Below are 27983 nucleotides of genomic sequence, written 5' to 3' on the forward strand. Positions count from 1 at the left end.
CAACAACAAAAATAATAATAAAATAAAAAATAAAGATTAATGGTATGTTTATTTGGTTTTACTGTTTATAGCCTATATTAATAGGTCATTCCGATTCTTCAGCTATTCTCTATTGGTGAATTAGACAATAAATTAATACTTTTTTATTAAGTCACCGAACACTAGATGGCGAAGTTGTACATGACACTAAGGTTGATTTCCCCAAACGTCAACAATAAAAGTGAAAGTGAAAAAAAAGTGACGTGGCATCTTGGTGACCCATACTCAGAATTCGTGCTCTGCATTTAACCCATCCAGAGTGCACACACACAGCAGTGAACACACACACACTGTGAACACCCGGAGCAGTGGGCAGCCATTTATGCTGCGGCGCCCGGGGAGCAGTTGGGGGTTCTATGCCTTGCTCATGGGCACCTCAGTCGTGGTATTGCCGGCTCAAGACTCAAACCCACAACCTTAGGGGTTAGGAGTCAAGCTCTCTAACCACTAGGCCACGACTTTCCCACATTAAACCCTATACTATTCAACATGAATTTCCATTCATTTATATTTCTTTGACACTCCATTGTTTAAAAATTAGGTTTGTAATTTCTTGTAAATTTCATATTTTGTGTTCACATTTATTTATTTGCAACAAAACTAAGTAATTTCATCACATCAGGCCTCTTTCATACAGTATGCAAAACCTGATTTAATAAACATTTCTAATGATCCAAAATACGATCTAAAGGCTTCTGTTTAAATGATTTAAGTATAATTTTGTGGCCAAAATATAACTGTGCCTATGGACTGAAGAGTAAATGAAAAGCAGTCAACAAGTGTCCAGCATATGTGGGAACTCCTTCAAGACTGCTAGAACAACGCCAAGATGCAGAGTTTGCAAAACAGCAAGAACAGAGAGATTTGTTAAGGATTAGGCCTAATACCCCAAATGTTGAAAATAGTAATAAGTTAGAAAGGCACTGTTTCTCATTATAATATTAATAATAATAATAATAATAATAATAATGCACAAGAGAACGGAAAGTTGAATGCTTTTTTTTTTTTTTTTTTGACTTGTTGAATGCATGATCATATACATCTGCAAAAGTTAGAAGCAAATATACATTTCTAACATGGCATGTAGGCTATTATTAAATACAAATTGCAATGTTTTATATTATTAACAAAAAAGTGCATTTTATTTGAAGAAAACCGCTGAATACAAAAGGGTCATTTTGACCCCCTTTATCCTTCATGCATTTATGTTTTTGGTTCTATTCTAAACAGACACCCGTATCTCTCTCTCTCTCTCTCTCTCTCTCTCTCTCTCTCTCTCTCTCTCTCTCTCTATCTCTCTCTCTCTGCCCATTGGCTGCTGGGGTCTATGGTTCACATGCAGCCCATCATTGGTTTTTATGAGTCTCACCCCCTCCCACTCGCAGCCGTCCTCCTCTTGCCTGTGTTCAGCAGATCCATGTCCATCATCTACCTCTGGACGGTCAAGTTCGCTAGCACGTCACGTCCGCACTTGAACTTGCAGCAGCTCAGGGGGCTTCGCTTACTTTCCATTCCTGTCTTGAGTTCTTCTCCAAGAAGCCATGAAGCCCAACATATGCGTCTTGTCACTGCACTCGCGCCTTCTGTACTATTCTCTATAATTCATGTGGGATACCCGATGCATCGCTGAAGAACATTTTTACTCTGGACTCTCTGAAGACTCTGGCTCTTCCCAATGTGAACCCAGCTGAGACCGTGTCCAACATGTCTCGCCGCAAGCAGGGCAAACCCCAGCACTTAAGCAAACGGGAGTTTTCGCGTAAGTTCACGGGGAGTTCTTCTTTTTCTTTCTTGATGACTCAAAATGCATTTAATATAAATAAGTTTTTTTATGGAGTTCACGAAGGTGCGTCTCTTAAGATGGAACGAAGCGCGTTTTGCTGTTGAGTTGCGCTTCGCAATGATTCGCAGCGCGTGAAGGTTGATTATGCATTTGTGTGCATAGCTATATGTGTGAGTATGGAGTAAATTAAGCGTAATTTGTTAGCATTTAAATTATTTTACAAGGAAAATTCAGCTCTAAGTTCACGTTCCCTTGAAATATTTTAACAGCCCAAACTAGAGCTTCCCTTGGGCTGTAGCTAATGTTGGGCTTTAAATTAACTGTTAAATTTGTTTTGCTTGTGTATTAGCCTACGATTATTACTATTATGGGTAGACCAGCATGTAATGTTTTTTTAAAAAACTAAGCAAGTGCATATTAATGCTGATTTCAGAAAGTGTTTTTTCTTCTCAACTTCCTCCTTCGGTTCTACGATTTTCAAGAATTGAAACGGGAATATAAATAACGAAGGTTTGTTATTCAGTGAAAGAAGTTTTACTATTAAGTGTAAACACAGTTTATGTTAGTTTTATCCTTGGCATTAGATATTCAAACCTGGTTTTATGCATTCATCATGTCAAACCTGTTAGAACCCCCCTGCGACGCTCTCAAAGCACCTCAAAGTGTTGCGCGTCAAAACCTTACAACATGAAGGCCATTATAAATGAGAAAATCTACATGCACTCCATGGGAAGTTTACACTTGATCTATTAGAGTTTGGTTTTGTGCCTTTGTTTAAATCGCGTTTGAACGTGTTCATAAAGCACCGATACGCATCGCGTAACACGAGTTGCAATGTGTATCCGCTAGGGGGCAGAAAATTAACAAATGATGCTCCATTCAAGATGAGAGACACTAGGTGAACTTGAACTTGAGCCCAGCCTTCTCTCGTTTATTAAGTGTACCCACGCATCTCCCGTTCAATATACATTTACAGTGTTTTTTATGAAAACATTGGTTTAAGGACATGTGGGTCAATGACAAACCATGTCAGAGATGATAAAAAGGAGAAATCTGTTTAAGATCTTGTTTAAAACACATGTGCCATGCTCTTAGATATGTATTCTTTGTATGCATGATGATTAAAAAATTGTTTTAAATCCTAAGGATGTATTAAAATACCTTCCTTGTATGCACAAGGGTATACAATTAAAAAAAAAAAAATATAAAAAAAAAAAAAAAAAAAAAAAAAAAAAAAAAAAATATATATATATATATATATATATATATATATATATATATATTACATATTCATTAAAAACGGATGTCGTTGACCCATATGTATTTTTGGTCATTGTTTACCATGTTGAAAAAAGTATAAAATATTAAATCATTTGAAATAATCTCAAATGGTTTAACAGTGGTAGTGATTTTGATGTTTTATTTTCCAAATGTTATGTTTGCAAAATCTGATGCTTCGTAAGAGGTTTGAATTACACCTGTTTGTCCAGTGCACAGTCTGATATTAGGCTTTGTTCCAGTTCATAATGATAACACAGAACTGTGCATCTTCAAGCATGGCTTGAAAGATAAAAAGCTGTAAAAGAGGATTGGTTATGTTTTTAGTCTTCATAAGAAACTCATGTATTGTCTCCCCTACCTTTTGTCCCACATGACCTGAAACAGAATTAGGGTTAACCTACCACCGATGGCAACAATCGCCCTCAGCCCAGTTCAGACGCATGATGTGGTTTTGATTGCTCTTTCATATGTTCTGGCTGTCCTTCTGGGAACTACCCCACATACTCCCCTCAATAGCTAACCTCAGTTCAGAGGATTCCAGCACTTTTAACTAAATGGGTTCCAATCATCTTGAAGTCAAATTAGAATCTATTTTTTGATTCTCCGAGGTGTTGGGTTCATTAAGACGTGAGATTGGCAGGATAATGAACAGGGTCATGCAACTAAAGCGAGCAACCCCCTCCTCTTTACCATTACTGGGCAACCACTGTTTTTCTCTCTGTCTTTGGTTTCTCATCTTCTCTGCATCTGGATTACACTGACTGTCAGTATTCCTCTGATAGAAGTGTCAGCATTTCAATAATAAATAGATATCGTTGTCTCCTGGCACAAATGTTGTGCCGATGTATTGTAGCACTGGAAAATGTTATGAATATGAATATTATTGCATCTAAATCAGCATCCCAAATAACAGAGATCTTTCTCAGAACTTTAGGTAATGTTCTGGAAAGGTTTTCTTAAACGATATGAACAAACATTCTTCCAGTAACATTAATAGAACATTTGTTATGTAGTCTTTAATAATGTTCTCAAAAATTTTAGCACAAAAGCATTGTTCGTGGAACCTTTTTTTTCTGAAATGTTTTAGTTGGATGCTCGTCTAATTCTTATTATTTTTTTAAATACTTTTGCTTATTCTTAAGTAATTCTTAAGTAACGTTATAATGTTTGCAAATATAAAAATGTGCATTTATCTAACCAATAATAATAAAAAAAGATTCAGAAATAACATTTTTATTACTTAAAGGGATCGTTAGCAAAGCGTTTATTTTCTACCCAATTAAAAATCAGTCGATATATATCCATATGACATATAACACCTCTAACACTACTGCAAATTTCAACACCTCTTCCATTTATATGGAAATGAATATAATTATCTCTTAAGGTACATATATAATTAGCACTTATCAAGTCATTAACAGGTTTCAGTATGGATATTACAGGAGGTTGTTCTTCTGTCTCTCACATGTCCCTTTCTGCATTTCTCCTTCCACAGCCGAGCCCGTGACGGCAGATATCCCAGAGGACGGGGAAAGCCATTCCGGATCGGAACCGTCCACCCCTAAAGGGGATCAGGACCTCCTCACCTGTGGTCAGTGCCGCTCCAGGTTTCCTTTGGCTGACATCCTGGTGTTCATCGAGCACAAACGCAGGCAGTGTCAAGGCCGCCTATGCATGGACAAAGGTTCAGACCTGCCACCGTCGCCTCCACTCGCAGGCCTGCGGCGAGCCTGTGTCCCAGTGGAGGTGGCAGTTCAAGTTTCGCCCCATGGAGAGGAGCATTTAGCCTCCACGCCGCATGGATTACGGCCCAAGCAGGAGAATTTAACAGGTAGAGTACCAGATGTTTGGGCTGGAGAAAATCTATGGGAGGGTTTGCAAAGTCGAAACTTCTAATTGGAAGGCCTTGATGGATAACACGTTTCTACCGATAGCTCATGGTTTTACAGCTTTCCCACTTTCCAAGTTTGGTCCATTACAGGAAAAAAAAAAAGTACTTGACTATATAGTAGATGAAAATAGTGTTCTTGGTGTCAGTATGAATAGACATTCTCTCAGTTCTCTCATGTTGCTTTCGCAGATGTTGCTGCGTTTAGTGTGGTTTTCACAAGGTCATATCTCACTCCAGTAAATGTATAGCTGCAGAGGGGTACATTCATGCTGATAAAAAAAGAAAAGAAAATCATTTTCAGCTGTCCAAGACAAGGCCTGCCATAGATTGTTAGTAATTCTAGTCATTTTTAGAATTATGAGAGAGCGTTTCCCTTTGCGCTGACCGCAATGTATCCGGAAAGAAGAAAATATGCAGCACATATTATGGTATTATGTAGCAGTTATGCATTTACAGTACCTCTGCTAGTATGCAAATTAATATTTTAGGCTTGCACTTTAAAATTGTTTCCATTGGGATGCTGTTATCAGCGGGGATTGTGTGCAGACAATTTTTTTTAAAATTACAATTGCATTATAATTTTTGCACGTTACTGTTTGTCTTGAGGTCATTTGAGGATGAGGTTTTTTTTTTCTTTTACATTTGATGGATTAAAAAGTATGGTATTTATTTTACAGTAGGTATATTTGCATGCATAAATTTTCATCAGACGGCATGAATCCAGTCCAATTTCTGATTGTGAGATTCTTTTTTATATGAAGCCTAAACTTTCACATATTATCATTTACATGTCCATTACATCTATTCTGAACAAAACTTTGGCACATGCAAACCGGAGAAAGCAACTGTGATAATATCACCAGATCTGGCATGAACATAATTGTCATTTTTGCCATGGTGTAAATATTCATTCTCATCCACTGACCTCACATTCGTATAACATAAAATGTATGTAAACATATGCATCACAAGGAATTTTTCAGTTTCAGATCGAGCTCAGTCAGTCAACTGAGGTTTATACATAAAGCCATTTCAATCTGATTGAGCAGTCAATTTGATTATAAATGTATAATTTGGGTGCATGTGTCCTTGTTTCATGTTCTATAGTAATAACAGTAAATTATGCATAATTGCATGCAACTAAACCTAAAACAAACCTTAATCTAACCCTTTAGTAAGAACATGTTGGTGATTAATAGTACTTAATTGCATGATTAATTACACTGTATCAAGGTCAACATAAAATAAAGTGCAACCAAAAGTATTTTTTATGTACACCTCGTAGTAACTCTCAGGACGTTCAGTGTTTGCCCGTCCCGCTCCAGACAGGTCACACGCTTTCACCGTTACATGTCAAGCACATGCGTGATCTCCAGTCTGCGGTCGCGTCATGCAAGCAGATGTCCGTCACAACAGATGGAATTCTGTATCGGCTGTAAATGGTGAATCCGTTAAAGGTTCACGCTTGGAGAAATTTGCATGATAAACAATTTAAGATATGCATGTGGTCACAGCAGCTTTTAATACCCCCCTTAACAACACCCCATCACACCCCAATTTTATTCAAGTCTGAATGCCCCCGAGCAGCCAGACGATGAGCTCAGGCAATAACCCCCTTCTACAGACCTCCCTCCCCTGCCCCCTTATCTGCTATCTCTCTAGGGTTATTTTCTTAAGTACATCCATGTGAAGCCATTTTCTCTGAGGCTGATATAGGTGATCCCGTCTCCTATTGTTGTTTAATAAGTGTTGTACCGTCTCCTGGTCCCTACAGACTCCGGCTCTTCATCATGCAAACACAAAGAGAAGAGCTTTGATGTTATATTTTGTTAACTGTTATATTTTATCGTGCAGATCATATTTACATTGCACCTTAACTGCATGTAACTACTAAATTGTGATGAAATGGTCTCTTTCTGTTATGTTATCCGGTGTCTTCTGGTGTTCTTGGCCTTGGTGTCTTGATGTCTTTGGCACTGGTCCACTATTCTCTTACCGGAGAGAGTTATGGATCATTAGCTGGAGGAGAGCAAGTGGAACGGGAGACAGGAAGTTTGGGGATCCCCAATAGTGCACCATTACTGAGGAGCTTTACAGGCTTAGCTCAAAAAAGAAAAAAAAATCAGAAATGACAAATCTTTTTAATATCTCATTTTTTTTGTCCTACACAGCAAAGAAAATAAATGGAGCAAATAAAGACTTGAAGTCTCCTGAGAAAAAGACCCCTGTTTGGCTGAAGTCGAGTTTTTAAGAAGAGATCTCAACTATGTCTTTAATTGTACTCAAAACATTTCTCATTAAATTTTTCAAGATCTAATTATATGAGCTGCTATCCACATTAATTTCTTAGTTTGTCTTAAATGGACTCATTGATCTCAAATTTGTTTTCTCTAAATTATTTTTTAAGAGAAACATCTGAGACAAAGTTAATTTAATTGACAACTAAACTCACCAACATTTAGCTTTGTGCAGTTACGTTGTGTTGAGTAGTTTGATGCTGATAGTGATTGAATATTATTTGAACAAAGTTGCTGATTGGTTTATTTGTTGGTTTCTTTTATGGGGTTTTGGTGTATGTTGTTTGTGTGTGTTTTTGTGAGTGTGTTTCGACACAACATGACAGCGCGTTTGACTTGGCAGACACTGCCAAGGGGTTCCCTTTCAGTGGGCATATGGCAGGACATTGGCACAGAGCAGGCCGGAACATGTATTGTGGTGAAGTTTATATATTTGTAGCTGACATGGCATTTCAAGAACTAACAGCAGTGTCCTGCAGTGTGACATGCATACTATTTTGCATTTTTACATTCTTGTATAACTATTAAACATGCAGGTTTGTGAACTTATTAAGTGAAGAACTACGTTGAACATTAGTAATATTAAAAATTCCATTTGCCACAACACAATGAAGTGCAAAAAAGCTAATAAATGCTTAAAATAGTAATACAATAACATTAAATGAAGGCATTTATAGCATGTAAAATATACAGTTTACCTTATTCATATATATACAGTGCATTGAAGCTAATTTTGTGTGCATAATAGAGCTTGCATGAAAACACATTTATTGCAGACACACATGCACACATCTCCATAAGGTTTACTGACTGTGTTTTGGCACACAGCTCTTTCAGCATTAAGCTATGCAATCATCAGATCTGTCAGGAGCATATGATATTCTGACTCACCTGTGTGTGCGTTTGTGTACAGATGTGTTTGTGTGTGAGTGTGGCCAGCCAGCTGAACTGTAGACACTTCTATTTAGTGTTTGCCGTGGGAATACAAAACTGCCTGCAGCACTGTGTTGATATATTGTAGGTAATATAAAATTTACAGTGCATGCTTTATACTGTACTACCTTTGATTTGGCTTTATTGTTCACAAAAACATCAAACATGGGTATAAAGCCATTGAAAAATGTGCAAAGTAAATTAGTTATGAGAAATGGGTAAATGTGTTCTTCTAATAATCAATTTTTTTCTTCTAAAAGAAAATATTTTACCCATGCATTCATGTGTTTTTTGATGATGTGCAGATCATTAAGAGCAAAATGTTTTGCTCTTCTGATTCTGGGTATTTCCAGTTATTGTTATAACATGGTGGACTCAATATATGTGTGTGTGGTCTGCAGCTGGTGTGTCTTATCTGTGTTCTATAGAATGAGATAAAGACCCAAGAGGCCCCTCACTGTCTGAGTCTAGGGTCATGGTTCCCTGAAAGTCTCTCTCTCTCTTGTTGTCTGTCTCCATCTAGATTTTATTTTTTACCTCTTTATTCATGCTTTTGCATGCAAACTCAATTTCTTTTGGGTCAGTTGGTTGCAGTGGAGTTGAATGACATCTGTAGTTTTGCTCCACTGTGAAATGGAACACAATTTTGATGCAGGGAGGAAAGTCAAAATCAATGCACATCTGTAAAAATACTTAAGACTCTTAAATCAGGTTTGACTCTGAGCGTTGGACTTAGACAATGAATGGGAGGGCAAATAATCATTTAATAATATGTCGAGACATCAGCTGTGTAAAGCACAATTTAAGTAGTTCCGTAAAGAGCCCGATTAATTTGTTCAATTCTTTGAACTTGAGTATTTAATTTTGCTCTTTTACTGCAATAGAAGCAGTGAAGTGGAATGTAACAAAATGTTTAGTCTTTTATCTTGGGAAACATTCTCTCTCTCTCTCTCTCTCTCTCTCTCTCTCTCTCTCTCTCTCTGAATCTCAGTGATAATATTCTGTGGCTCATTTGAATTTGAAGCACTTCTTTAATCTTCAAAGCCTTGATTGCTTTATGAATATGCATGGTACATGCAGACTTTAGTTCATTACCTTGTTGTAAATTCTAATGACCATTAGTCCCTCTAGGTAATTGCCAATTATTTTGCATATTTGATTAGCCCATTATGAGTTCATTCAGTTGATATGCGTCAGGCGAAGAAGGAGTGAGTCGCTAGAGAAATAAACAGAGCAGAACAGAGCTGTGCACCATTAAAAGATTTTAAGAGTCTTTTAGTCTCACTGTTTAAAATAGCAACTTTATATAACAATGAACATTGCATGAAATGTAAACAAACAAACTGGATTCCCATGTGTCAGTCATGAGCCAAGGTCATAAATGATTGACCGCTCCAAACAGAATGTAGTTGGATTAGTGCTACATGATGCCACATAATGGATTATTTAGTGATTCTAAAACATTAGCAACTGAAAGGAGATTGAGGTAGCTTGTTGACGTGTAATTCAATGTGTGCCATGATGAATCTTTCATGTGTACATTTGGTCAACCATGATAAATTTGTTTGGGTTGAATTGCACGACTATATTATTTGAATTGGAATTTAAGACCACATACATACTCTATGCAAGTATGTGAACGTAAACGCTCTTTACTATGCAAGTTTAATTTCATGCCGTAATTTGTTGCGAAGGTTTGATTTTTTCTCTTTTTTTGTATCTAAATATAAAGGATCTTTTATATTATTTTTTGCTATAGTAGCTACCTGAATCATAACACATCTGATTTAATGTCACGTTTATAGTTAACTCCATCGCCCCCTTGAGTACTGGAGCTCACAATAATGCAAAAACACATTAAGTAAAGTTTGCTGTCAAAGCATTTGCATTTGCGTACTTGCATGAAGTATTTAAAGAGTTTTATAGACAAAACATTAGCTTACTTTAAGTTAATTCCTTCACTGTTATTGTGAGACAGACTCACAGTACATTTAAGAAATCACCACCTGTGTTTCATTTTCAAGTGAGATGCACTGCAGCTGGCAGTACCTTTATCTGCCCCATCACAGGTGCTGGCTCTCCTCCGGAGCCTGACTTAACCCTGTGTCTATGTCATGGGGTGTGAGAAGAGGCCGGCGGGGACACAATGGGGGGATTGTGCTCAGGGCGGGGGCTTGGAGGCTGAGGCAGCCCTGACTGTGGCCAAACAGGTCGGGCCAGACAGCATGATAGATGGCTTTGTTTAAGGGTCCCGGGGTGGGGCCTGAACTTGAGGCACTTTGTTTATCCTGAATAGAGCAGGGGGGAAGATGCCGGAATGATCTATGTATCGCTTGCTGAAGAGCTTTAGAGGGAAGGAGACAGGAACGGAGAGAAACATTCACAAAAAAAGTGTCCAAAACAAGTCAGAAAATCAGACAGATGGAACGAGAAATTCAGTTGAAAAATAGTTGGAGTACACCATAAAAACCTTCACTTACTCAACTGCATGTCATTCCAAAGCTGTCTGACAGACTTCACACAGCTCTCTTCCATGTACTGAAAGTGGATGGTGACCAAAATTCTAAAACACTATAAAATTATCATAAAAGTAGTCCTAACACACACATAACTTTGTGCATGTTATTCACCTGCACGTCCTTCTAAACCTGTCTGACTGACATCTTTCTGTGAAACACAATTACAGAAGCTTAGATCAATGTTCATGCTGTGCTTTTTCATACATGTAATGTAAATGGTTACCAAAACTCCAAAGAGGGCAAGATATTACCAAGTAGCATAAAAATAATCCATATGAATTATCAATATGATCATTTTGTGTATGTTACTCACCCACGTCCTTTCAAAAACCCTTCTGTCAAACAAGAATATAGAGGTTTAGATCAATGTGTACGCCACTCTTTTCCATACAGTGAATGTGAATGGTGACCAAAAAAAAGAAAAAAACTGCTAATAAGGCATCATAAAAATAGTCCATATGAATTATCAGTATGTTATTTTTGTGCATGTTACTTACATGTTTGATGAATGTTCATGCTGCACTGTTCCATATATTAAACATCAATGGTAAAAAAAAAATACAATAAAAAGTAAAAAAAGGATACACATTTTGTTGCTACAACCATGGTCACTGTTCACTTTTATTAAATATTTATTGTTCATTACAGCTTGAATTGTCTGCAGTAAATGTCTCCTTTTGTGTTCTGTGAGAGAAATAAAGTTATACAGGTTTTGTTTGTATTTTTAGATGGACTGCTCCTTAAAAATGTAACAGTCAGTAAGAAGGAATGAGGTAAGGGAAGAGAAAGTGGCTGAGGGAGAGCAGTGCTAGCTGAGCATGTGTTCTTTAGGTTAACGGAGGGTCAAGTTGAGAACTGCTGGAGGGGGAAGGGCCGTCCTCTCAGCCTGATGGTGGCTGTCCATTTCTAGATCAACTTGGCCGAGCTCCAGGTCTTTTAAATCTGACTAGACGTCATGCACACACAGACGCAGCCCTCATACCTGCTGCCTGTATATCAAATACCACTAGGTTTGGTTTTTTTTTTGTTTTTTTGGGGGGGGGCCAAAGGCAAAAAGAGGCACTGACTTTTGGACTGGTTAGAACCGGTTGGCTGGCCTTGTCTTCACTTGCGTGCCTCTGTTGAAGACAATTCACAAAACACATGCATACACACAAGAAAGAATACCTGAATGAACCTCTTTTAAAAGTGCAGGACAATGGAGAGCAGGATAGTTGAGAGATATACATTGTGAATTGAATACGATGGGTGTCATGAAACCGTTCACAGCTTTGTGAAAATCACACATTTGTGAAAATATCTGTTTCGCATAGAGATGGATAAATATGTTCCTTTGCATGCTATTCACTTGTCTATCAGTTGACCCACACATTTGCATATGTATTTATGCAGATTTTTGAGGGGGCTCTCACACACAGCAGGGGTCTCTGAGTGTCACGGTTTCTCAGAGTGAATTTGTGCGTCTTTGTGTTAGATTCTGTTGGGTATGTCTGTGTGTAAATACGATAGGGTACGTTGCTCACGGTACGTTTCACAGTCTATCTGTTTTCTCAGTCTTTCTGTTGATGCCTCTTTTTCACATTCTCGGTTTCAGTATGTGTGTGTATATATGTCTGCCATACCGTGTGTCTGACCCCACAAAGTGGGCCACAACTTCCAGATGGTGCTTCGTAGCTTTGTTTAGTAAGTGAATACTTGAGCTGTAGACGGCCTATCAATATCCACTCTGAATGTGGAAAGACGCTGGCTATACATTCACCATGTTCTCTTTTTTTGCTGCCGTCCGTGAATAGTTTTAGTTCTTTCACATCTCTGTTTATGTCAGATGTGATTTATTTTGTGAAAGTGTGGGTTAAACTAGCCAAGGCCATCCACATCGAGATGGAGGTCCCTCAGATGTGCTCTCCTTGTCCATTGACTTCTTCCTCCATTCTGAAGAGTTCAGGAAACAACCACTATGGTGGGGAAATTGTTTGACCTTTCACGGTTACTGCTGCTCCCTGACAGAAATGCAACTGTGGAATTACTTTGCTGAAATCATTTAGTCTAACCGTGTCTTTGAGTTCTTGGGATTTGCTTTTGGAAAACATATACATACAAGTCTCTGCAATCAGCTTTGAAACCTATACCATGACCTCTGAACAGTTGACCTAAAAATACAGTAAAATAATTGTGTCACTGTTTGGTGTCTCTGAGGGCAAAAGTCATTGGTTCTTGTTTGTCACATGGCAAATTGAAATATATGCAGGTTAAATAATACTACAGCGTTATGGCAGAAGGAAAGATTTTCAGTGAACAAAGACTTAACTTTTGGTCAGTCACAGAAAGCAATTTTGCTTTAGAAAACTTGGAATCTAGTACATCATTTGTATGGACTATAACTAGTGGTGGACCAATGGTGGACCTATATATATATTGACAGCACTGAAAATACGGTGCCTAAAAATATATGCTAACAATTTCTATAATTTTAAAAATCCATAATAGAATTACTGAATCAAGAAGATGCTATCTAAAGTATTTTTACAGTTTATTTTACAATTTTCAAGTCATTTTCAAATTGCTTATATCTAATTATTTTAGCAAATATTACGTCCAATAAATCTAAATCTAATTTCAATAACTGTTATGTTTGTGTTATTTACTATTTTAAATTAGATATTGTGATTTTATATGTATCGGCATAATATCGTCCATCTGCCACCCTTCTTTGTAAGATTTCTGCATCGGTCATTAAAAAAATCTAGATATCGGTTCGCCCACCATATAGAATAACATTATTAAAACATTTCCTTTCATATTTCCGTTTCCGTTTTATAAAGTCTTTAATTATGTTTAGTCTATGATTTAATGCCTTTGTCTCTTATTTGTCTTTGACATCCCTTCCTTTCATTCGTTAGCTCCGACAAATATAATAAACAATGTCCAGAAGTGTTATCTGTCTAGCCAGGGAGCAGATGTCCCATCATGAGCCTGTAGCGTCTCACCCCGTCAGCTGTCAGCGGCCTGAAACAATCTTTGAGCTCAGAGAGAGCGCTGGTCCAATTAAAGAGGTTAATTTGCTTTAGCACTTATCTGTCCATCGATGTATTTCTCTCTGTATCAGCCTCTCCTGCTCTTCTCAGACCAGTCTCTCATTCTTTTCTGTTTGCTCTTCTCTCTTTTTCTTTCATTATACCTCTCATACAATCCCATCTTAGACCCCATGTCTCAAAGTCTCTTTCTTTCCACTGTCTTCTCATCCCTCTTTATGTAGTTTGTTTGCCTCTCTTGCATTTTAGAAACACACCGTGGTGACATTGCGGCTGTAACAAATTGAGCACTTGTAGAATGCAGGCATGAAACCATCACAAAGCTTCCATTCAGCGTCTTACTGACTGAACATAAAGGCCCATGACAGTTTAAGTGGCGTGTTGAGTTTGCATGTGAAAGCGTGTCTACTGATGTTTACGGCAAGAAAGAGGGTTTGATGAGAAGGTTGAAACAATGCATGTGTGTGAAACCCAGACAGACAGTGTTACATGCTTTCATCGTGGAGAAAATCTGTCAAACCTTTGAACGGTATAGTATAAATGTGTTGACATGCATAGATCGGTGCACTTTATTTGGCATGTGATGTTTGTGTGCCTATGTGGAGGTTCAAACTATACTGGCCAAATATTGTCTAGGGAACTGAACGATCACAGTTTTTATGAGCCTTTTAGAAGGTCTGGTTTAGAAGCCAAAATCTGTCCAAATCTAAACTCTGATCCCCCGTCTCCTGTTGCTCTTGTCATGTCATTATCGTCTGGATGAGAATGGATCATCTCCTCTGTCCCCTGCCCTGCTCGGTGAACCCCTGCCCTCCAAGCCTGTCAGAGTGAACTATCGCAGACAGATATACACAGAGACACTGTCACATACACAAAGACACATATAAACCCAGAGGCCCATCACACTGAGAGGACAGATGCCCTTGTTGTGGTGTAGAACCTCCTCAGGATTTTCCTGTCATGTATTAAGAAGAAGAATACACATATGGAAAAGATGGTTTGCAAAGAAAAACAACTTGTGAGAATTCTAGTTTGGAAAATTAAAACACTTGTTTTGGCAATTAGTGTTGCTTTTGTTAAGTCTATTTGACTTTGTGGATCAACATACTCATTGGTCTTGAAGTAATCTCCCTTATAAAACTTTGTTTTGTTAGTACCATAGAATACTGATGGTATCAGAAGGTAATATACCATAGTGCTTTGATATTGAGCTTGGTACTGAATCAGAACCATATTCATGTAACATGTTACTGAACTGGTAATCTAAGGCAGAGGTTGTCAACCTGGGGGCCAGGGTCCACTAGGGGCCCTCAAGAAAAATTAAGATGTAAACTAAATAAATTTAAAAAAATAAATACTAAAAATATCTATTTATAACTTGTTTTTAAACTGTATTAATATCAATACTCATTTCAATTCATTGAAAACTTTTCAAAAAAAAAGAAGCTTTGTCATAATTATTGCAGAAGTACTGTAAATATTGTAGCTTACAGTATACTCAATATTTTGTTCGACTATGTGGAGCCTTTGAGCCTAAAAGTTTGATAATCATACATATACACAATGAATTTGACACTAGAATCTCCATATTGGAAGTTAAAATTAAATAACTATACATCTAATTGCAAGTACACCATTATGAAATGACTTTACAAGTGCATGTGTTGACACATTTACTATTGAATATTTCCTATTTAAAGTTAGGAAAAGACATCGAAATCCCACTTTTAAAAAACAGTCCAGAAGCCTTTAATTTACATTACAATTGTGAATCATTATTTGTTCTTTGCTATTGCAAGTAATGTAGTCATGTATAGATGGTGTTGGCGGGAGAGACGTTCTCAATCTAGAGTGCATCTGACTGGAAAAAAAATGATAATTTTTATGTATGTAATGCTAGATGTGTCATCAATATTTTTGGTCCATTTTCAAGACCAGAGAGATTTTAAATGCATATATCTGTTCAGTTTGTAAGATTTTAGGAATACATTAGCATAATAATGACCTCTAAACTAACACAAATGATCTAAACACCACAAAAACTCTTCTGTGCCTGTATGTCATTTTCTCTTAAAATACTTTTAAGTCCCTCTGACTGTGAGGAGAAGCCAGAAAGCTGCTGAACGTCTGTTGTGCCGCTCTGTCAAATACTCTTCCGCTTGGCTCCACCACTCACTGAGTTGTGACCCTTGACCTCAGCGGGGCCGTGTATATGTACGGTCTTGCCAGCGCCTCCCTGGAATGTCTGAATTTAAGTGCATAGCTAGAGATGGTGTGCTGTCCTACAGCTGCCTGAGTATAAATCCTGCTGTCACCAGAAGGCCAAAGCTCTCCTTCAGTACCCCTTTTTTTGCTTGTTGTTTCTATCACTCTCCTCCACTTTTACACTACTTTACTTTACTTAACCGCACAAGCGTCTCAAACCAGAAATCTGTGCCTCCTGCTCTGTGGCGAATAAGGAAGCTTTTGTGCCATTTTAACGTCTTCAGAGCTCATTCACAGCCGTCAAAGGAGTTCTACGTGACCACACACAGATGAAACACTCCCACTTGTAAACAGGTGAAAGCAGACAACTGGTTCACCCTGTCCTTTGTGAAGTTAAAAAAATGTTGTTGACATCCGTTTACATGAGCTGAAAGACCTGATGAAAACAGCCCCCTCTCTGTGACCTCTGACCTCCTACAGTCTTTCAAAAGTATGTACTGTATAAGAGCTGTGAGCTACAAGGCTCCAGACAGATTTCTGGCAAGAGCGCACAGGTAACATTCCAACTCTAGTCGAAATTCCTGAGATGTACAGTATGTTGTTAAAAGGATGATTCATCTGTTGATATAGGTTAATTAATATTCAGCCGAGAGCATTCACATTCACAATTTTTCATGACTACATGAACCCAAAATGTTGTAGCTGATTAAGTTACCCATGAAAAAAATCTTTCATATAAGCAGTTTTTCACAATGAACATCCATCCACGTGGCATTTTGATTCATTTGCAGACTTTCAATTACAAGAGGCATGTCGGCCTATATTCAGTTGTTATTTGGATATTAAATATGGATTTTCAATTTGGACAATACGAGTCAAAACCGAGCGACAAATATTTCAAGCTGTCTCTTCATGTGACTGCGTCATAACAAACTATCATGGCAATTCATAACTTTTTTTTTCCTGAAAAAAACAACAACAACAAAAAAAACAAACACAAGTTTCCATACAAATCTCATGGTATGAATTTAAACGAAATTACCATTTCGTAAAATAGTTCAAGTTGGTCGTAACCAGCCATGACCACAGCAAGCTGTGATTGGGTCATATCGCTCTGTTGTTCTCATTTTGTAAGAGTCAGGACTCTTTTACAGTTGGCAAAAAAAATGTGGAGTGTTATTTAAAAAAACAAATAAGCAAGCATGGCCCAGCCCAGGTGACAAGAAGTAATGCAAAAATAATGCATTATACTTTCTATAAAAAAATAACTACGTAATTCACTTAGGCCTGGTTACTTTTTTATGGAGTAAAGCAATATTGTGATGCATTACTTTTAAAAGTAACTTTCCCCAACAACAGTTGGGACAATGTTTTCATTTCAGAATTCACTGGCTATTTTTAACAGTTTCCTCATTGATGCTAAAGCAGTGGCAGTTTGCAGAACTCTCCCATCTGCTACCGTACCACAATGCAGATCAGAACATATGTATCCAATTAAGTAGCAAAGCAGTGAGCTGGAATCCAGCTTGATGTCAGACAAATGAAGAATTGGGGTGAGTGTGGCCTGTCTTACCCAAGTGATGGTTGCATCCATCTTACAGAAGCTTATTGATGTGAAATGTTATGTTTCAGCGTGTGCTAGAGCTGTTATCTTTGAGTTAAAGGGGGACTGGTAGTAATACTATGTCTGATTGTATGTAACAGCTGCTTTTGGCTTTCATAGCACTGCTTTTTTAAACACCACTTCCTGTAGCTAATGTCAAATTCAGTTATACTAGCATGATGTAGCTTTTTGCTTAACCTTTTCAGTTTCAACAACCTTTATCTTATTAATGAGGTGTGCGACTAGTATCACCAAACGGAACTGCAAGAATAAAACTTCATCCATCATTCACTGGTTGGACCATTAGATACTACTGGTTGAGATAGCGATGCAATAGCAATTTGGGAACTCAAACTACAAATTATGTAATTATAGTTGACTTTATATATCAAACTACACTGAAGAAAATTTGGTGGTGAGGTGTTTTTTTTACTTTCGGTGTGGGATTTACTTAGAAGTAATTACAACAAAATGGCACATTGAATTAAACATGAAATTTTGAAGCAGAAAGATTGAAATAGTTTTTTTTTTTACCATGTATGGATGACTTAATTTTAGTTGTCTTTATATATTTAGCCAGAATGGGAGAAATTTTTTCATTTAATTCTAGCTTGATTTACTTTATCACTTGTGCCCGGGACGCGCCAGATGGGAAGCCTTAAATATTGACCCCGTGGCTGTAATGTGAATGGGGAACACTGGTCTTTTTGTACTGGTCCCAGTGCCAGAGCTCTGCCTGAGGGGGGCTTCCTGAATGAATCCTCTCACTAGGCCTGACTATCACATGCTCGTTTTAGCCTGTAGTCCTCTCATGGATCGGGAGAATGCAAAGAAAGGGACAGGATGACTTGAAATAATCTTTGTTGAGCAGTGTGGAAATATTGGCATGGTGGTAACGTTAAGAGCTATACTGGACCACTCACTGTACACCGCTGTACATCAGTGCAGAAGGCCAGTTGTGTTAATGGATTTCAGGAACTCTTTAGACTAACAGTTCTAAATAAAGCAGTAAGCCACTCAAGGCCAAGCATTACATGGTTAAGGATGTTGTTAGCCTTTGCACGAAGTGGAGTTATTGTCAACGACAGTAGCAGATATTTAATGTTTAATGTAAAGTAATGTGAAGCATGATTTTGGATCAATGATATTTTATAATGGACAGGGCTACCCAGCGCAATGCGATCAACAAAAAAGTGTGTGGTTAACAGAAAAAACTCAGATTTACATTTGACAGTTTATCTCCTCTTCTCTGTTTCATCATATTATGCCTTGTTAGGATACACTGGCTGTTTGCAGTTTTAGGATGAATCTCATAAAACGATGTCATTTTACCACAAAATCATATTAAATATTTTGCATAATGAAATTGAAGCCTATTTCAGGACCTATAAGATTATTTTTTTTTTTGCTTTCTGTAATTCTTATTTTCATGAAAAAACACATTTTCCCACACATCACTTATGAGTTGTTGTTTTTTTAATATCTATGATTCTCAGTAGTGATTTAAAAATTCTGTAATAGAATGACTATTGAAATTTAAAGCATAAAATAAAGGCAGTACAACTAATATTGCCAATGATGATGATATATACATTTTTTACATGTGCTTAATTGTCACCAATCTTTAAAATAGGCTTATTAAAGGTCTTATTATTTTGTTTTATTTTGAGATCTTTGAGAGTTTTTTTATAGGTTTTTGTGACATTCGCCCTTTAACGAAGCATGAATGATAAAATTCTGTTTGAGGTTGCTTTAACTGATTTACAACAGTTTTGGCTCATCCAGTCAGATTTTAGAAACAGAACAAACCATTTTCTAATAACAAGCAGATTATTGCTTGTGGATATTTGCTGGAGTCAAACTGTCTCCATCATGTGTTCCCCTCTTCACTGATTTTCAGGCTTCAGTGTTTGCTCTGAATGTGGGACAGTCCTGTATGCTAACAAAACTTCCATCTCTGCCCTGTGCAGACTAGTCTAGTTCATCTTTCCCAGTAGTCACCTCTTTCTTTTTCTCAGACTGCCACCTCCCCCAGCCGATCCCTCCACCCGTCTGTGGGCTTTAAACGCCATCCCCTTCACCTCTCCGTCTGGTCCACTCCTTTTTGTCTGTCCGCCTGTTTAATGTGCGTTGCTAAGGTGACTGCTGACCCATTGCTTGGCGCTCTATGAGAGGCCCCATTCCAAGATGTCTACCCTCTTAGACACTTTCAATTTGTGGTGGGGGGTAGGGTGTGTGTCCAGCGCTGGTACTGAGATCACTGGAAATTAAACCCTTGGACCAACACATGTTTATGGGCACTGACAAGAATATACCAGCTGCCAGATGAACACATTCTTTCTTGTGGCCAAATACGTTCTTCTCACCTTATCCCCAGAGTATCCATATGGCACTTGGAGCATTTCATTACATTGATTTGAATATGAGAATAATCATGTCTAGATTAAACTAGGGTCAGGTGTGAGGGCACAGATGCTTGAGTGAAGTGTAATTATTTTCTGGTAAATTATGCATAATTATAGCCTCGTCGTGGTCCTTAAATAGTAAATCTTGAACATGTTTTCATGGTGTCAAACACTCAGATCTGGGCCTTTTAAAGCACAAAGTTCAAGTCTTTGGTTTCACATTGGTGCTTATCTTTGTGTATTTAAGAAAAGGACTGTATAATAAAGGGTCTGAGTGCTTGTGCAGTGACTTGCATGTGGTGCTCTGCGATTCAGGCATAACCTGAAGTGCAGAGGTTGCAATAACACCATTTCCGTGTATTTTTATGTGTAAGTCTTTACACATCTGCAAGGTCTGCAAATACTGTTTATATATTGGATAATACATTGAATACAGGTCAGTTGCTCTAATCAGTTTAAATAGGAGATAAACCTTGTACAAAAAAATGTGCAAACATCTAAAAAGGCGAAAAAGACAAAAAAATTAAATAAATTTAATTGATGGGAGTTTGTCAGAGTAAATGTCTTATGTACTGTATTTTAAACTGAAAAAGTTGATGCACATAAGTCTTGTAGAGCAATGAATATGTCATATCACACTAATCTGTCCTTGAAGTGTTTGTATTTGTCAAATAGGTTTTTTGTCTGTGGTCAGGCGCTCAATGCAACACATTGAGTCTGACCAGGACAAAAAAAACTGCTTCTTGGCTTGCTGTTTGGTATGAATGGAATTATATTATACTATAAACAGTATAATCACATAAAAATGCATACAATCTTCAATTTATCCTAGAAAATTATATTTTGCTGATGCTCCAAGTAGACACAAAACGGTTCTTTTCTTTCATGTTCTCAAAATCTGGATGGACAAATGTCCATAAATTGATATGCCAGACCTCCCCTCACCTTTTAGCATATCACTAAAGAAAATATGATTGTCAACCATGTGCTGAAAGGAACAAGGTTGAAAGTAATCAATAAGTCGGCCTCTCAGACAAGGCCACCAAGTAATAGCTGCTGTTGGTAAGGTGGGTGTTTTAAATGTCAGCGACGCAGGATGATTATATGTCTAGGGAGAACACTTCCCTTATTTTAGGCTGTTTTCACACTTTGTTTGATTGCTTCTTCCAAACTTAAGTATGATTTCTTTCTTTCTCTCCCTGCCCTGTACTTCTCTTACACATATTATTTTGGGGCACTATAATTGTCTTGTTAGATTTAGCAATAAATTTACACAGAATGGACCGGCTTTTTGTTTCAATCTGCTGCAAATGCACTGAAATACATGCAAAGAATGTGAGCTGTTCTCTGAATGCAATCTGCAATTAGTAGTTCACTACTACAAGGGCAGATTGCTTTCATACCAGTTACCATGAACTTTACCCTAGACTCACTTAAGAAGTGGATTTGTTGTTCGCTGGAGTTCAGAAAACTCCTTTTAACACAAGGTGTTAAAAAACAGGAAATGCTATAGGTGTGCTCTCTGTGTTTGCTTGTGTATGCAGTATGAAAGCTAACAAGATGACCAAAAATTAGTTAAACCTTTATCCTTATTTTTTTGTCATGTACATTGGAAATCCAAAATACGGTTTGCCAGTTATTGCTGTACTAGTGATGAAGAACATTATACACTGTAATGATTGTTGTCTTATAGAAAAACATGTATTTTTAATTCTTCAAATATAAGCATTGGCCTGCTCGTATGATTCATGCGATAATGGTATATGATTTAATTGGAGTAAATATGAGAATAGACAGGCAAAGACTGGCCTTTTTATGATGGAAAATCTCCCGAGGAGGTCAAACCCCACACAGGTGGCAGCAATTAACTGTAATTTTTGCAGATTGTAATGATCCATAATTTACCAGCCTCCCCCTTGCATCTCTCATGCAGTAAAAGTGTTTTGATTGGGTACAGGTTTTTTGTTCACTCTGGCCTTTGTGTCAGATATCTCAAAGACAGGCACAGCATGTTTACATGTGGAATGATGTGCATACAGAAACTGAACAACCATATCTAGAGTTTCAAAGGATTAACATACCTTGAGTTTCAAACCGTACCTTGAGTTTTAGCCTTTACAGTTGTGATTTATCATCACAGTATTATCAAGATTTTAAGGTAAGAACATAACAGTTTAAATAATAGCAATATTAGCTAATACATTGGATGATAAAGGAAGTGGCTAAAGCTCAGGGTCAGAAAGTAAAGGGTTACTGGTTTGAGCTTCACAATTGTGCCGCTAAGCAAGGTACCTAAGCACTTGCAATTCCAAGGGGACTTCTTGTTATAAATGTGCTGGTAAATGTGTGTGATCAACTTCTATGGAGAGATCTTACTGAGCCTTTGTAATAAAATAGGAACATTTCTTAATGGACAACCAACCTTCCCCCTCTGATTTTGTCTTGCAGAAAAAGATGAGCCCAGCAGCTACACTTGCACAACTTGTAAGCAGCCCTTCAGCACGGCTTGGTTCCTGCTACAGCATGCCCAGAATACCCATGGTTTCCGAATATATCTGGAGAGCGAACCTGGAAGCCCGTTAACTCCTCGGGTGGCCTCCGCTCCAGGCATGGGCGGTGACTGTGCCTCGCAGCCACCGCTACATGCAGCCCACCTGGCAGACAGTAGTCCCTATAGCCTGATGAGGATAGCCAACAGAGATGGGTCCTCGGTTCCTAGAGAAGGCCGATATCCCAGGACACCTCCTCTCTTTAGTCCCCCACCACGGCATCACATGAGCCCAGACGATCTGGCTTTGGCCCCCCACCACCCAAGCGCCTTTGACAGGGTAATGCGTCTTAATTCGGTACCCTTGGATTCCCCATCTATGGACTTCTCAAGACGACTACGAGAACTAGCAGGCAACTCTGCTGGGTCCTCTCCGCCCATGTCACCCAACAGACCTAGCCCTATGGAACGGCTACTGCAGCCTTTCCAACCAGGGGCGTCTCATTCTCCTTCTGGATCACACTCAACACCTACTCAACAAACTCCAACCGTGCCAGCTGTGAAGGCAAAGTCTTGCGAGTTTTGTGGAAAGTCCTTTAAATTCCAGAGCAACTTAATTGTCCACAGGCGTAGTCATACCGGAGAGAAACCTTACAAGTGCCACCTCTGCAACCATGCCTGCACTCAGGCAAGCAAGTTGAAGCGCCACATGAAGACTCATCGGCACAAATCCTCCTCTACTACCTCCAAATCAGATGATGGCCTTTCAACTGCCAGTTCACCTGAGCCAGGCACAAGTGATTTGCTAAGCAGTGCCACCAATGCTCTGAAATCTGTGGTGGCAAAGTTTAAAAGTGAGAACAACGGTGTCATTCCGGAAAATGGACAGGAGGAAGATGAAGAAGATGATGATGAGGAGGAGGAGGATGAAGAAGAGGAAGAGGAGGAGGAAGAAGAAGAAGAAGAGGAGGAGGGAGAAAATGAGAGCGAGGTCGGCGAGAGGAATGATATAAACTTTAGCCTGAGCCTAGAAGGTGCACGTCACCATGAGAACAATAGACAGCGACACAACAAAAGTGTTGAGGGAATTCAGTATTATCCAGATGCCCTAAAACGAGGGGACCACAGATCAGCTAGTGAGAGAGGTGGTGATGAATCCCCACAAGAATCTGATCAAGTCAACAAGGGATACCTACCCATTGTAAATGGAACAGCCTCCTACCCCAACGATGACCTTTCAAGGAAACTTCTTGCCAGAAGTCCAGAATCCGACAGCCCTCTCTCCAAACGCATCAAGGTGGAAAAGGACCTTGATCTTCCAACTCCTACAATCCCCAACTCAGAAAATGTCTACTCACAGTGGCTGGCTGGATACGCAGCATCGCGCCAGCTCAAGGATCCTATTCTCAACTTTGGGGACTCGAGACAATCACCTTTCGCCACATCTTCAGAGCACTCCTCGGAGAATGGAAGTCTCAGGTTCTCCACTCCCCCTGGGGAGCTAGATGGAGGGACAGCCTCCGGGCGCAGTGGCACGGGAAGTAGGGCCAGTACACCCCACCTTCCCACTGGTCGACCCAGCTCCAAGGATGGTCGACGTAGTGACACTTGTGAGTTTTGTGGCAAGGTCTTCAAAAACTGCAGCAACTTGACAGTGCATCGGCGCAGCCACACAGGTGAGAGGCCGTACAAGTGTGAGCTTTGTAGCTACGCCTGTGCTCAGAGCAGCAAGCTAACACGGCACATGAAGACGCATGGACAGACAGGCAAGGACGTTTACAAATGTGAGATATGCCACATGCCTTTTAGCGTCTACAGCACTCTGGAGAAGCACATGAAAAAATGGCACAACGATCAGCCCTTGAGCATTGAAATTAAAATGGAGTAAACTTTATGATGTCTTTTGCAGTCCTAGGAAAAAAATATTTAAAGCACAGCGTCAGTTAATTATGCTGGCCGAAAATTTTCAAAATGACGCAAGACTCTGAGCCTCTCTAATGTGCAATAACTAAATGTTTTGTACTTCTTTTCTTACTGGTTGGCATGTTTTCATGTGTTAGCTTGATTGATAAGCATTAGCTGTGTTGCTGTTGTTACTGTCTTTTATCAAACAGGAAATTTCATGCTGCAAACAATTAATTTTTACATATCATACCTAGTTGTATTTTGTCATTTAAACCTTAATCTTTTGACTACCTACATTCACACTGGGGTTTACACTGTTCATTAGGGGTATAGTCGAACTGTAGGGTTGCCGACAAACGTTTAAACGGTAACATTTTACTAAAATACTAAAATTTTTATTGTTGCTTGTGAAAAAGAGTGCCTTGGGTGTTTAAAGCATCTGTGGTTTCTGCCATTTGCCATAAGCCTGGGGATATTATTCAATGCAAAATTAGGTTCTTGCATCAAGTACCTATTGTGAATTCGCTAAATGCAGGAATCCAGCATATGTTCTTATGTATATCATTTACTAGTATAACATGTTGTGTTTCTTTAAGTATGATTCTTTTGTTGGCATGTTCATGCCTTGGTGAGATTCTATCTTGTGTTTTGGTATCAAGCGGACAGGTACATTAGTAAGTTTTCTTTTAACTTAGGGTATCAATGTTTCTTTGGGTTTTCTATGAAGGGTTTGTTTTTTGTTTTTTTGTTTTTTTAGGAAGTAGCCCTGGAAATGTGTTTTACTCAGTAGATAGCCAATTAATTGGACTATACTGATAAATTTCTATATGGTGCATGGAACAAAAAGCATATTATGTAAATAAGTCAATTTTTATAGAATTTGTTTCTTGACAGGGTCATCCACGAAAATTTAACAAACAGTCCCTGAATAAGCTGTTAAAGAATTGTCTGGATTGAAAATCCTTTACATTTCAAATTAAGCTCAGATTGGCTAGAAATAGAAGTAGTTTAGCAAAACCAGTTTTGATGGAGCAATGCCGGAACGTACTACAGGACATTTACACATTATTGGATGAAAGTCTGAATACTTTACAGTTAACTTGCTTGCAAACTGTTGTGTACTTCCACAACATTTTCTTTTATTCTACACTCTTCGGTTTCTAAAGCTATATACTGTATATACCCCTGTTTATTAGCAAAGCACTTAGCCACGTTCATGTATTTTGTGCCCGTCGAGTTGACATTCAGACTTTTTATTCTCTACATTATCCCATAGTGAATTTTATAAATAGCACTTGCCACTCAGCCTAAAACTCTGTATCTGTCCTGTTAATCTACGGGCAGGTGGTTGAGTATAAAACGAAACCGCTCTCCAATGGCACAAAAAACCTGCACTGTTCAATTTTTTTCCTGTTTACAAGAGACACTTAAGAGATTTCCTCTCATATGATCAACTTGATGAGGTGTAAACATATGTGTAATAGAGTTAGATTAGAAATCGTGGTCAGCAAAAAAGAACTTAGAAGCTTAAAAAGAAAAAATTATAAAGATGCTAGACTTTAAATTGGAACAGTGTAAATATACTCCAAACCTGCTACTTAAACAGCCATTTTTATCATACTTTCAAAATATATTAATAATTGAATGTTTTGGGGTTTCTTTTTGTAATACTATGGTGTTTTTAACAGGAAATTAATTTAAAGTGTATTTTTTTGCCGCTCAACTTCATTTCTTGGTGGGTTACAATGTATATGTAAATACTTAATGTTCTGTGAATTTCTTTTTCTTCTGATTCTTTTTTTTCCCCCTTTGGCATACACAGTCCTTCATGATGCATTATAATGAGATTGTAGGAGTACATTTGACATTTTATAGGGCTGACTTATGGTCTGTCAAAAGCTATTGTGACACACTTCAGTTTGCCATGTCAGTGTGTAGAGAAGATCTGGATTTAATTGTTCATCAACATTAGTCAAGATAGTATTTATATAGAGACTAGAATTCCAGACTGTTCCTTTTTCACTTTAAAGGTACAAAATACCTGTAGTTGAGCTCAGCATGCTGCTGCCATTTTGCGTTTCTCCTTAACTTGGCAGGATAATATAGTGAGAATCATTTTAATGTATGGATCTTGAAAATTAGTTTCTAAGAAAAAGCTATGTGGGGGTTATACAGATAAAAGGCTATACAATGGTCTGTTTACACAATCCTCTTTGAAATAACACGATGATGAGGAACAGGTGGTTTTTATCATCTCTGGCCTTTGGATATGCAGTAAAGTTTCATAGTTAGTGGGTTTCCCTCTTTATTTTGAACTGTCCCTGTCTCCCCCACAACCTGAAACATTCCAGTCATCTTTGAAAGAATGGATGTCATATGCAATGAATCAAGAGTCAATAAATACATTTAAAATGCATTTTGAAATACAACTGCACAGTTTGTCTTGGTTTGTTTTATTAATGTCCAGACCCACCCGGAAACTACGCCCACAGAACTCCTGCAGATTTCCACAGAATTGGATTGTCTGTCATTCATAATGTTCTGCACTTCCCCCTTGCATGTTACTTTATTAACTATTTCACCTAATGTGATTATGCTTTTAGCTACTGTACTCTCAGCTCTGTTTAACACATTTGACCAAATTTAATTCCATACCTCAATATTTTCCCCAAAATAAACAGAAAATTAGTTATGGACTTGTTACACAAACAGAGTAATCACTGATACTTTTTTGTTAGAGATTTATGATAATTATTATTTTCTTTTTACACAATGGTTTCACTACATTTAGCTTTATTAGTGTCTATTTAATTTTTTTTTTAAATTCTCTCTCTCTCTCTCTCTCTCTCTCTCTCTCTCTCTATATATATATATATATATTATTTTTCAAGTGGTCATCACTTATTAGTGTTATTTTAGTATTATTTATATACTATTATACTTATTACTATTTTGATAGTTTGATAATTAGCCTTTATTTTTATATTTTCAATTTTCAATTTTAATTAGTAATTTGATTATAACCTTTATATATATATATATATATATATATATATATATATATATATATATATATATATATATATATATATATATATTTATTTATATATATATATATATATATACATATCATAGCATATATATATATATATGTGTGTGTGTGTGTGTGTGTGTGTGTGTGTATTAAATTTTTTTAATATATATTTATTTTACTTCTATTTAATTTTGAATAATCTTATAGTCAATTTAATACTTAAACTAATTTCAGTTACTTGACAAAAAAACTGATTTTGTCTTACTTTTAAAAGTGTGAACATAGATATGAGTGAGGGGGAAAAAAAGGAAAATGTCAAGTTGTTTGAACTAATATACAGGATGGATTTTTGAATGTAATTGAGTTTTTATTGAAACTGTGTGTAAAAAGAAAAGCTGGTGCCTTTATTCTACGCCACAGCCCACATGCGAGTGGATGTGTACACATGAGTATTAACACCAGGTGTGTTTGCTTTGGACCCAGACGAAAAGACGGAAGTTGGCTGCTTTATCTTTTGTCTCAGGCTTTGTGTGGTCATTTGTGTGTCTGTTTTATAACTTTAACA

General features: G+C 37.8%; 1 protein-coding gene across 1 annotated transcript; it reads left to right on the forward strand.

Annotated features, from left to right (window-relative positions):
* The first annotated feature begins 1424 nt into the window (after positions 1-1424).
* bcl11ab (BAF chromatin remodeling complex subunit BCL11A b) lies at positions 1425-26800 on the forward strand. Its single transcript, XM_042725404.1, has 3 exons — positions 1425-1798; positions 4602-4937; positions 22440-26800. The coding sequence occupies exons 1-3, from the start codon at positions 1744-1746 to the stop codon at positions 24365-24367; spliced, it is 2319 nt and encodes a 772-aa protein (XP_042581338.1). The 5' UTR covers positions 1425-1743; the 3' UTR covers positions 24368-26800.
* The last annotated feature ends 1183 nt before the right edge of the window (positions 26801-27983 follow it).

Source organism: Cyprinus carpio, chromosome B6, assembly GCF_018340385.1.
Source record: "Cyprinus carpio isolate SPL01 chromosome B6, ASM1834038v1, whole genome shotgun sequence".
NCBI classification, from domain to species: domain Eukaryota; kingdom Metazoa; phylum Chordata; class Actinopteri; order Cypriniformes; family Cyprinidae; genus Cyprinus; species Cyprinus carpio.